General features: G+C 40.0%; 1 protein-coding gene across 1 annotated transcript in view; it reads left to right on the top strand.

The window, feature by feature from the left end:
* The window catches only part of LOC127568897 (regulator of G-protein signaling 5-like), a 41,890-nt gene extending 31,089 nt beyond the window's left edge, over positions 1–10,801 (top strand). Inside the window, exons 3-5 of the mRNA XM_052013148.1 lie at positions 898–959; positions 6,238–6,404; positions 6,906–10,801. Of these exons, the coding sequence (XP_051869108.1) occupies positions 898–959; positions 6,238–6,404; positions 6,906–7,067 (391 nt within the window). The 3' untranslated portion in view covers positions 7,068–10,801. The remainder of the gene's footprint in view (positions 1–897; positions 960–6,237; positions 6,405–6,905) is intronic.
* The last annotated feature ends 1,213 nt before the right edge of the window (positions 10,802–12,014 follow it).

The raw sequence follows: 12,014 nt of genomic DNA, 5'->3' as shown, positions 1-12,014 counted from the left end.
AGTTTTGTAAATCAGATACCGTGGGTGGTTAAACTGATTCTAAACATGAACTTGTGAAAGTACTGTGAATGATTTGGAAGTCCTCTACTTCTCAAACACTTTTTTAAAAAAAATTACTTTATAAGCACAAAGCACCAATTAAACTAAACCAAGGCATAGAAAATGTAGCATGACTTCAATGAGAGGCCAAAACAAGCAACTTCAGGTACCTCTACTGTACAGGCACGGTAGTGTAGCAGTTAGCATAACGCTTTACAGTGCCAGTGACCGGGTTCAAATCTGGCCACTGTCTGTAAGGAGATTGTACGTTCTTCCCGTGTCTGCGTGGGTTTCCTCCAGGTGCTCCGGTTTCCTCCCACATTCCAAAGACATACAGGTTAGGAAGTTGTGGTCATGCTATGTTGGCGCCGGAAGCGTGGTGACACTTGCGGGCTGCCCCCAGAACACTATGCAAAAAGATGTATTTCACTGTGTGTTTCGATGTACATGTGACTAATAAAGATACCTTATCTCATATACTAAGTCCAAATCAAGGCAAGCCAAAGAAAAGTGCCCTCCAAGTATCTCCCTCTATTATCACTTTGGCTAAATGCCCATTTCTATGTTGTGCCTTTGTGAAGCACTTCAAAACTTTTTCCTACATTGAAGGCACAACACAGACAGAAGCTGTTCCAAAAGAAGTCACCCATCAGATTTCCAGAATATGTGGTATGACAAAATAGGAATTAAGTGCACCTCCTGTAGGTATTCCACAACTTTAGGTCACCCGATGGAAACAGTATTGTGTGACTGGTTATTGAAGAAATCCAGTCACACTGTTCAGAGATTGACTGTGATATGGGAGCAGATTTATTGAAATATGTAGTTCATTTTAAAAAAATGCTGTTTCTATTGCAGACCATCCCAAACAGAAGTGCTGCAGTGGCGTGAATCTCTGGAGAAGCTTCTGATGAACAGCTGTAAGTGATGTGGTCTTCAATCTGATTTTGATTTTATAAATCACAATTACAATATAATGGTCTTTCAGAACATAAAGGAGTTAGTACAATGGAGTCATATAACAACTGAAACATGAACATGCAGGGAATAGAAGGAGACAGACCATGTGCAGACAGATGGGATGAGTTAGAGTGGCACCATGGTTGGCGCAGACATGATGGGCTGAAGGGCCTGTTCTTGTGCTGTACTGTTCTATGTTCCAGGTAAATCGTGCATTTATATGGTGCTTTGAATATCTCCTGCCTCAATTCAAAATTCCAAAGCCATTAAAAAAAATTAAGTTGGCATAAAAGCATGAACATATTATCCTTCTGTAGAGGATTAGAATTGAGAAGCAGGGAATGATTACAGGCAATGTAGGTGCCAGGGTTGGAAGAAACCCAGGGAGGTAAGAATGAGCAGCCTTCCCTTCCCATTATAAAGACCATCCTAAAACCTCTCCCAGTGTGTACCCGAATGCCAGGGACCACTTGCTAGGCTCTCTCCAACAACCTACCTCTACATTCCAGTTATCTCTGCCAGTTACCATCTACTTATCACCCTCCTGCTCACCTGGATCCACCTATTGCTTGCCAGCTCTTACCACACACCTCCCCCTGACCTCTTTATACTGGCCATCTCCCCTCTACTCTTTTAGTCCAGAAGAAGGGTCTCGACCCGAAACGTCGACTGTCCATTTCCCTCCACTGATGCTGCCTGACCTGCAGAGTTTCGCCAGCAGTTTGTTTTTTTTTCAGTGGCTTTCCGTTTGGTAAGGGTGAGCAGCTGACTGAGAAATACCTCCCTTCCCTTTATACTCTGGACCTCAACTTACAAAGGCAGCCATTCCATTTTTTTTGGTCTATTAATGTGTTTTATCTCTGACTGTTGAATTTTATTGATCGGTGTGCATGAATTCCTAAAATTTCTTTTGATTTTCAGCACTCTGCCATTTTGCTAGCACTCCAGCTGTCTTCTTTCAGGCTAAAATGGATGCCTCACAAATTTACTTGCATTGAGATCCATCTTCACAGTAAATGTCCACTTGCATGAGAAGCAAAGCTGTCCAATTTGCAGCTGGTCACATTATCTGGCTGATGCTGACCTTCAGTTGAAGCATTGGCCAGTTACAGCACTTCCAGTGATTTTCCTCCTCCACTAGTTTTTTGATCTGACGCTGGCAATTACATTTAAAACCTCAAGCTTCTTTCACTCTCCAGAATAAAAATAACAGTCTTGAAATAGATTGCAAATGACCCTGAACCTCAGAGGGGCACGCTTTAGGAATCAACACTTAAGCATTTTCTGTTCATTGCTGGGAGACAGCTTTTGTATATTTTTAATCTGACAGGCTTTTAAAAAAAAAACATTTCAACCTTTCTTTATCCATGATTTATTTCTCTACTGACATTTCTCAGAACTGTCCACTGCTGGAAATATAGTTGCAGGACAAGAGTATGATTGTTCTTTACGCCATTCCTTCCCTATTAGATGAAATACAAATGTAAAAATAGATCCACGGGAGACACAGAAGACTGCAGAAGCCGGAATCTGGAGCCACAAGCAATCCACTGGAGGCACTCAGTGTCCTGATGCAGGGTTTCGACCCGAAACGTTGACAATTCCTTTCCTCCCACAGATGCTGCTCGACCCATTGAGTTCCACCACCAGATTGTTTGTTGCTGTAAAAATGGATCATTCCCTTTTAACATTTAAGTTCTTATGCTTCAAAAGTATAGTAACATATCCAAGACTGAAATAACTTCACAACACCCTAAGTCACTAACATTAAGAATGACACAAATTATTGAAACAGAGGATCATGACAGAAGATTAACAATACCATTGACTCTGTAAAGCTCAAATTTGTCAGTATATCATCAAAGTGCCAAGTCAACAGCCAAACCACTAACCGCAATAAAGGATGTTTCAGGCAAGATTTCCTTTAACATATTCCCTTAACATTACAACATAACTATAACATGAATATAATGGAAAACAGGTCAAATAGTGATTGTACGTTCCTTGGCATCAGGGAAGCAGTTCATAAATTGTTTCAGAAGAATCCCAAAAGCAGCTGTATAATGTGCAATGTAATCTCAATTAACTAGTCCCACTGAGATTTTGTTGGAGGGCGCACCAAATGGAGAAGCCATCCCATTTCCCTCTGGGATGAGCTTCTCCACCTAACTCACTTTTCACCAACCAGGCTGTTATTACCATGACGACTTCCCCTTCAAATATAAGTATTGGTATTGGTTTATTATTGTCACATATCCCAAGATACAGTGAAAAGTTCTTGTTTTGCATGACGTCCAGACAGGTCGTGCCATGCACAAGTACATCGGGGTAGTAAAAAGAAAACAGAATGCAGTATATATTGTTGCAGTTACAGAAAAAGTGCAGTGCAGGTAGACAAATAAAGTGCAAGGAACACAACGAGATAGATTGGGAGACCAGAGTTCAAGAGTTCACCTTTTAGCGTATGGGAGATCCGAGTCTGATAACAGAAGCTGTCCTTGAGTTTGATGGTACATGGTCTCTGGTTTTTGTATCTTCTGCCTGATGGCAGAGGGGAGAAGAGAGATGATTGGGGTGGAAGAGGTCCTTGATTATGTTAGCTGCTTTCCTGAGGCAGCAGGAAGTGTCGATGGAGTCAGTGGAGGGCAGGCTGGTTTGCATCATGGACTGGGCTGCGGTCACAATTCTCTGCAGTTTCTTGCGGTCTTGGGCAGAGCAGTTGCCACACCAAACTGTGACGCATCCAGATAGGATGCTTTCTATGGTGCATCTATAAAACTTGGTAAGGGCCATCAGAGACATGCCAAATTTCGTTAGCCTTCTGTGGAAGTAGAGGCATTGGTGTGCTTTATTGGCCATAGTATCCACATGGCTAGACCAGGACAAATTGTTGGTGATATTTACACCTCGGAACCTGAAGCGCTCAATCATCTCCACCTCGGCACCATTGATACAGACAGGGGCTTGTACTCCACCCTGCTTCCTGAAGTCAATAACCAGCTCCTTTATTTTGCTGTAATTGAGGGGAAGGTTATTGTCGTGACTGCATGCTCCTAGGCTCTCTCCTGTACTCCATCTCATCATTGTTTGAGATCCGACCCACTACAGTGGTGTCATCTGCAAACTTATAAATGGAGTTGAGTGGAATTTGGTCACAGAGTCGTGAGTGTAGAGGGAGTATAGTAAGGGGCTGAGGACACAGCCTTGTGGGGCACCGGTGTTGAGGGTAATCATGGAGGAGGTGTTGCCTGACTGCGGTCAGTTGTACAATTGTAGTTTTCACAGCTGACTGAAGGCAGAGTAAGGATACAACAGAGGGAGCGCCAAACAAATCTGCCAACAGGGATTACACCACACTTACACCAATGTGATTCCAGTTATAACATCTGGATATTATGATTTTGTTCATTAGACATTCTTTTTATTATTTATACAGCACAGTAGCAGGCCCTTCTGTCCCAACGAGTCCACGCCACCCAATTACACCCTTGTTAACCTACTAACCCATATGTCTTTGGAATGGAACATAGAACATTACAGCACAGTACAGGCCCTTCGGTCCATGGGTGCTGTGCCAACATTTTATCCTGCTCAGAGATCTATCTAACCCTTCCCTCCCACATAGACCTCCATTTTTCTGTCATTCATGTGGCTATCTAAGAGTCTCTTAAATGTCCCTAATGTATCTGCCTCCACCGCCTCTGCCGGCAGTGCATTCCATGCACCCACCACTCTGTGTAAAAAAACTTACCTCTGACATCCCCCTTATACCCTCCTCCGATCACTTTAAAATTATGCCCCCTCGTGTTAGCCATTTTTGCCCTGGGAGAAAGTCTCTGACTGTTCAGAATGTGGGAGGAAACCAGAGCACCTGGAGGAAACCCACGCTGACACGGGGAGAACGTACAAACTTCTTACAACAATGGCGGGAATTGAACCCCAATCACTGGCGCTGTAATAGCATTGCGCTAACTGCTACACTACCGTGCCACCCCTTGAACCAGTGTATGCATGCAAACAGCAAGCACCCTTTAGCTGATTAGTGGCAAGTAACATTCTTATGCCAGGCTATCACCACCTTCAACAACAGAGAGGCTGGCAAAACACCCCTTGATATTTAACAGAATTATCGTTACTGTGTCTCCTACCATCAATAGCACTGGGAGTGGGGAAGCAGGAACCAGCACTGGCCAGAAGCTTAACTGGATAAATATAATAGCAGGCCAGAGTTGGGTATCCTGTAATGAATCACTCACTCCCAAAATCTTCCCACCATCTGGACAGCACACATCAAGAGTGTGATGGAATTCACTCCACCTGACAGGGTGAGTGCAACCCCAATAAAGCTTAAGAAGCTCAGTACCGCCCAGGACAAAGCAGCCCACTTAACTGGGACCCCATCTACCACCCAGCATATTCCCTCCTTCCACACTGATCACCATGGCTACTCCGTGCACCATCTACAAAAGAAACTGCAGCAACTTGGCAGCTTGTTCAAAGGCCCCTTACAAGCCCCAGCCTCCACAATCTAGAAGGACAACAGCAGACGGGAAAACTGCCATTTGCTCGTTCCCCCATTTTGCTAGCCCAGCAATGTCAATGTAATAAGAACTCACAATCCAGAACATCTACAAAATCTCTATTGATCTTGAGAAAATGATTCTGTGCCTGCCATAGCTAATCATGACCTTTCCGTAAATAGACATTTTAAGTTGAAGCTCTAAGACTGGATCAGTGATGGAAGGTATGCTCAAACTTTGGCATTTGATAGCCAGGTCTACTCTGCTAGTATTTCATGATGCCCCCCTTATCTCAGAATGTCAGAATGTAGGGGCAAACTTATGCCAGTGCTACTTTGAAACTGAAGTCAGCACCTTCTGGGATTCCACTGAGATCTGGGCCCAGTCTTTAGTTTCCTTAACTGACAAGAGTTGAATGTAAATGTTGCTGCCTGCAGAGGCATTAGGCTGGTGGTCTCTTGAGTTGTTTGCCTTTTGCTGACATCTGAACAGTTAATCCTCCATAATCTTCATCAAAATAGTTATCAAACATCCTCATTTATTGAAATCAAACACATGTAGCCAAGAATGTCAAGCCCTGAAGCCAGATCTGTATTACAGCAGTATGAAAATGTTTGCGATTAAATCATGAAAAAATGTTTGTTTAATCTATCCCAGCTGATGGCAGTGATGAAACATGATAAATTTAGAAAGATATTTTCCATTTGTTTGCTTCCAGATGGTTTGGCTACCTTCAAGACCTTCCTCCAATCAGAGCACAGCGAGGAGAACATTGAGTTCTGGATGGCCTGTGAAGACTACAAGGCAACCAAGTCACCTATTAAGCTGGCCTCTAAAGCAAAGAAGATCTATGAAGATTTCATAGAGAAGGAAGCTCCTAAAGAGGTTTGGGAGTGATTGCAAGAGCAATAGTATTGTTTCTAAGCATGCTGTACAGGATGTTTTTTTGAAAGCTATGTGCTTACATGGTCAAAAGCTGAGGGTATCTACCGTAAGCTTCTCAACAAAAATATATTATACATTTTCAAACAAAAAATATACTTTTGCAAGCAAGGATAATTTGTATTATTTGTGAAAAAGACACTTCAAACGTTGACTTCCTTTCATAAGAAGAAGCAATGTTCTTGAAAATAGTTACATTGATTGCAATGTTCTCCCTTTGACTTTTCTTTGAGAGAATAAAAGCTTTTCAAAAAACAGTCTGAATGTAAGAATGCAGAGAACATCCAATTTTTAACCTCTGAATTTGCTATTGATTTTGCTTGCTTTCAAAAGAAGAACAAATAACTTTTGGCTCAGAGCACACTAAATTGTCCAGCTGCTGTTAAAATAATGCTTTGCAATGTAATGAGAGCTCACCTTGAGGTTTTGTCTTCTCTTCTACAGATCAATGTTGACCACTACACTAAAGAAGTCACCATGAAGAGCCTTGTCGAACCTTCGACATCAACCTTTGAGCTGGCCCAGAAGAGAGTTCTCTCTTTGATGGAGAAGGATTCCTTCAGCAGGTTTCTGAAATCTGAACTTTATCTGGAGCTGATAAAGTAGCAATGTACCTGGGCTGTGCAAAGCATGGGTGGAGAGGGACCTTAGGTGTCCTCCCAGACCCAGTGAATGAATAAACCCTCACTGCTGGTAGCTAAATGAAACTATCATTGCAAGTGTTATTTTTCTTTAAAACTCTGGGCACTAAAATGACATCACTTACATCTTGCACCTGTCTTTGCATAGCCCCAAAATAAACACAGACCAAATACGGCTAAGTGTTTGTACCTTCAATGTTGTACTTGTCTTTCATGTGTGTTTTTTTTCTTATTTCTGCTATGAGATTATACCAATTGATAAATAATCATGTGGCTTCAAACAAATTCTTGGGCAAATCAAATCATTCCTTTAGGATTCTTATCACCATCATATCAAGAATCCAGAAAAATGCTTTGAAAATAAAATTAAAGACATCAGAGTCCTTCTACAGTGTAAGCAACTTCTTATCCTTCCTATACTCAGAAAACTGTAACTCTGATTTTACAGTTGCAGAACGTAATTCATTGGAGTCAGCAAAATCACCAAACAGTTTTGCATTTACAGGAAAAACATACTAGAAATATTATGTGAATTCTATAAACATGTGGCACCATACCACCTGATGATATTTTAAAATACAACAAATATGCTGATGGTTTGCATTACGCAATTATACAGTGAGTGCACCATGTAAGCAAATAACAGATTCGTGCTTACTTGGCTTTATTGGGACACAAGCTGTCTCTAACCAACCATCTTATCTGTACTGTATTGAGGGCATCCATCTAAACTGTAGGCCGCATCATAAAGTGAGACAGCATGTACACAAGTTCACACAGTTACACGTTCAGTCACAACAGATCATCTTACTACAACTTGCATGAGTAACTTCATCTCCCAATTCACCTGAAAATTAAAATCTCATAAGCAGCAGGGTATATTTCTAACATTCCGCGCTGATGTACCGTACTTTAGAGGCAACACGGTTGTGTATCACTGGTATGAGGAAGTGATGGAAAGGCTACAGTTTTGATTACTTAGGTGGTTTCAGTTAGATTTTGTTAAAGAAAAAGCAATGGCAAAAGAACATACACTTCACTACTGATTATTTCAACTAATTAATTCAATGTATCACAAGACTCCAATAAATGCTTCACACTCTGACAAATTAATGAAATAAGCAAAAAAAGGTGCCAAGATTCACAGTTAATGCACAGCAGTAAGTATCACATACAACATAATTCAACAAGTGAACCATACACAATCTTGTATGTTTATATTCAAATCATGGGCTTAGCATATAATCTATGCATTCAATCCACACATGAACTTCACACTAACATATTAAGCCAGCAAGACCTTATATATGTTATAAATGCAGCCATTAATTTTAATTTCCTAAGGCTCCAACATATAATTTACTTTCTAACATGGAAATTATCTTTTATCATTTACGAACATCAAGAAACATTGAACATGAACTAGAACACTATCTCTGGAAAATTTAAAGCAACAATTATTTTTCTTTGCCTGGGAGAATTTTGTTTCTCTGTTTAAGTTGGGTTAACTTTCAGGGGTACTAAGATGGAACCAACTCTGTCACAGAATGGCAGGAGTGTATTGGTTAACTCGAAGGAAAACAAACAAAAGTATGGAGGTGATGGAGGTAGAAAGTAACACTTGTTAACTTCACATGAACTGTGTTATGCCTCAAATAAGTAAAGCATTTTAAGAAAAAAAGGCCTGATGGAATCCAGACAGTCCAAAATCAATCAGATAATAAAGATCACCAAATGACCCTTAAGGCATATATTCAAGAAAAATTTACTAGAGCAATAAATACCTAAATGAACATCAAATCATCTGAATAAACAGTTTGAATTTAAAATGGAGGACCCATACTTTTATATGAAGCTAGAAGAGGAGCAAATTAATCTTAATGTAGAACTCTGTAATTCCTTAAGTGTGATATAGATTTTCTTTCCTACAAATAAACATGGTTGACACAAGTAAATATCAAAGTTCCATACTGTTTTCATGAAATCTTTATAGAGATAAAGTATTGTGTGCCATTAAAAATATTCTATAAATGCACACTAAAAAGTTCTGAAATAGTTGCTCCCTCCATCAGTACTTATATATATTCAAACAACGAATGGAATGATTTGTCTGCATTGTATTCCTTGCCCTTAAGATAAACAACATCTACAATGTTATCCAAAATATTTAAAAGAGAGTACTTAAGAATTGATTCCTGTTCTGTAAATTGTGTAGCCAGTGCATGCTCCTTATTAAAAAATACTCCATGTATTGCATGTGTTATTATTTCAGCCCTCACACTCTTCAATGAAGAATAATCTCATTAAGGAGTCTCAGTAAATGCTTCATTTTATTATGGTGGAAGGCTGGTGAGAAACCTTGGTGAAGGGCTAATGCCCTTCGTGCAGGACACAGCCAAGGTTAAAGAGAGTGAGGTCAATTAGGAAGCAGTGATCTGGTAATGCCAAGCCAGAGGTACAGCATTAGGATAATATCTTGTCATTTCTGCTTTACAACAAATATCCATTTCTGTACAAAATGGGAATATTTTTGTTTAAGAAGACAGGAGCCGAGAGTTGATGTCCAGTTTCACTTAATGTAGCAGTATTAGCCAGTTTCTGTCCTTCCATTTTTCTTGGTCATTGTAAGTAGTGATTTTACAGTTGACCCAATAAGGTGACACCTTATTGAGAGTTGGTTTGACTAATAATTGGTTAAGTTGAACACTTTCTGGCTGTAGGCTTGATGCTGGGTGGTGACGATCCACTTGTGTTAGGCAGCATTAGATGGAGTTGAAACACACCACCTTAAAGCCCGAAACTTTGTCAACTTGGCACAATTATCTTGACAATCACCATCCAAAATAAGTACATTATATTTTAATTAATGGAAATTATCTCAAAAACCAAAATGATAAAACAATCATATATAGTGGAATGGTTCTGGACTGTAAATGTGGACCACCATGAAGTTGTGTTTTCATCTTGATACCTAAATGAAGCAAATATTGAAATCCATAGTATTATTCATTATTAAAAAGTTAATCTTGTGATTATTCTGCTTTGTGTGCAATATGTATCTGCTCCAACGGTTTGAACTCTTCACGATCTGACAGCCTCTATTGGTCATATTATGCCAAGAATGGTTTGCAAAAAGAGACAATTTGCATGTAATACAGATATGACTAATGCAAAACTGATTCACTGTTATCCTGGCTACTCCACGCACTGATGAAGGCTTTCTTCTGCAAAGTTGAGGATATTTTTAATCTGGTCAAATGACTGACAAGAAATCATTCATGTCACTCAGAGATAGTGAGTGTGTTATTCAGAAAATGAAGGAAAGTGTAGCTTCCCATCTCAAGCCTTGGTGTTCAGGGCATTATATCGTCACAGCAGTCAATTTAACAAGCCTCATTAAAGAGAAATTTAACACCTTTGAACTGCATTAAAAACAGTGCTACGTTTTGAGCAAGCAATCCAACTTAGAAATTGGCATGTGACTACCACTTTCCAATACTTTAATGTTAACTTTATGAGATATTCATTTAAGATTCAGTTCTATATCTGACATAGTTGAAACAAATGGGTGTAATCATGAACCATTTATTGTTATCTGTACTTTACTGTTATTAATGACTGCAGAGGCCTTTTCCAGTGTTCTGTCTTATCTTGGAAGAGTTCGAAACCTTATGAAGTAAACATATATTTCTATACCAACACATGCCTATTTTCTTCTCTATAAGTTAACAAATTATTTTATAGCAACCTCCTGATGAGCTCAAGGGGTCAGAATGAATGGGTGGGTACTCCACAGTGGAAGTTCACTGTGTGATCTCGGTGTTCTACATTATTCACAACAATGAAATGTTATTCGTAACTAAATTGCAAGAATGAAAACTTACCAGGCTCAAATCATCACTTAGCTCAACTACAAATGACTCCTTCAGTTATTTTACAAATTATTTATTAAAATCATGCTCCTGGTAAATTCTTGGTCTGAGTTAGGTCACCTTACTGGCGGAGGTGTTGCAGTTAGGCTAGAAGGTAGAGAATTTAGGGTTGCTGGAGGAGATAACAGACGTGATTCCCACTGCTGATTACAAATCATTGTTTTATACTGAAAAATTATGCGTGAATAGTGTTAGGTAGGATATGGCATGTTTGGACAGTTCGCTAAGACTCAGGTCTAAGTTCATGCAAAGTGGTTACAGGATTAAGAAAGGTGAAGGCTGCCAAACCTCAAAACAGTTGCTGCGGAGGATCTGGAAGGGTTATAATTCACTCTCAGGCATGAAGTGAAAACCCAAAGGTCCAACTTTAACAGGGTCTGTTTTCAACAGAAGGCAAAGGTATGAGTGGGAAATGAGGTCTGGTGTATTTTGACCCATGGGCCTCACAAAAACCTGACTGTTTCCAGCCTGTTCTGAGCCGGAAGCAAAGAAAAAATTGCACAGGTTTGTGGAGCCACCCAACAACTGCAGCTGGTTCAGACGTGTTAATGATCAGCATCTTAAGGTGTCTACCAAGGAGGAGGAAGGAGAGCTGAAAGGTAAGTCTAAGATTAGTAGTTTTCCAAAAGACCACTGAGTTAAAATTAAATTTAGATCCCAAAGGTTTCTTCAGAAACAATGCAGTTGGAGAGAAAAAAACATCCACTAATTTCTGCAAACATGATACCTGCTCAGAAGAACAGGTTAAAATTAACAACTATCAACTCCTGGGGCCTTTAGAGCAGACAGTTTAACAAGCCTCATTTACCCACACTCTGATTTGGAATTTGGAGGGTGAACTGAGACAGTTTGACACGTCCGTACTGGTGGTGTTGGGCAGCACCGCGCAATTGAACAATCACTGGTGAATAGACAATCAGAAAGTTTGGGACATCTCTGGTGCATTTATGGAAATGTCGAAGTTGTTGGAAGATACAAAG

This window comes from Pristis pectinata, chromosome 3 (genome assembly GCF_009764475.1).
Source record: "Pristis pectinata isolate sPriPec2 chromosome 3, sPriPec2.1.pri, whole genome shotgun sequence".
Classification (NCBI taxonomy): domain Eukaryota; kingdom Metazoa; phylum Chordata; class Chondrichthyes; order Rhinopristiformes; family Pristidae; genus Pristis; species Pristis pectinata.
This window is presented reverse-complemented; position numbering and strand designations above follow the sequence as displayed.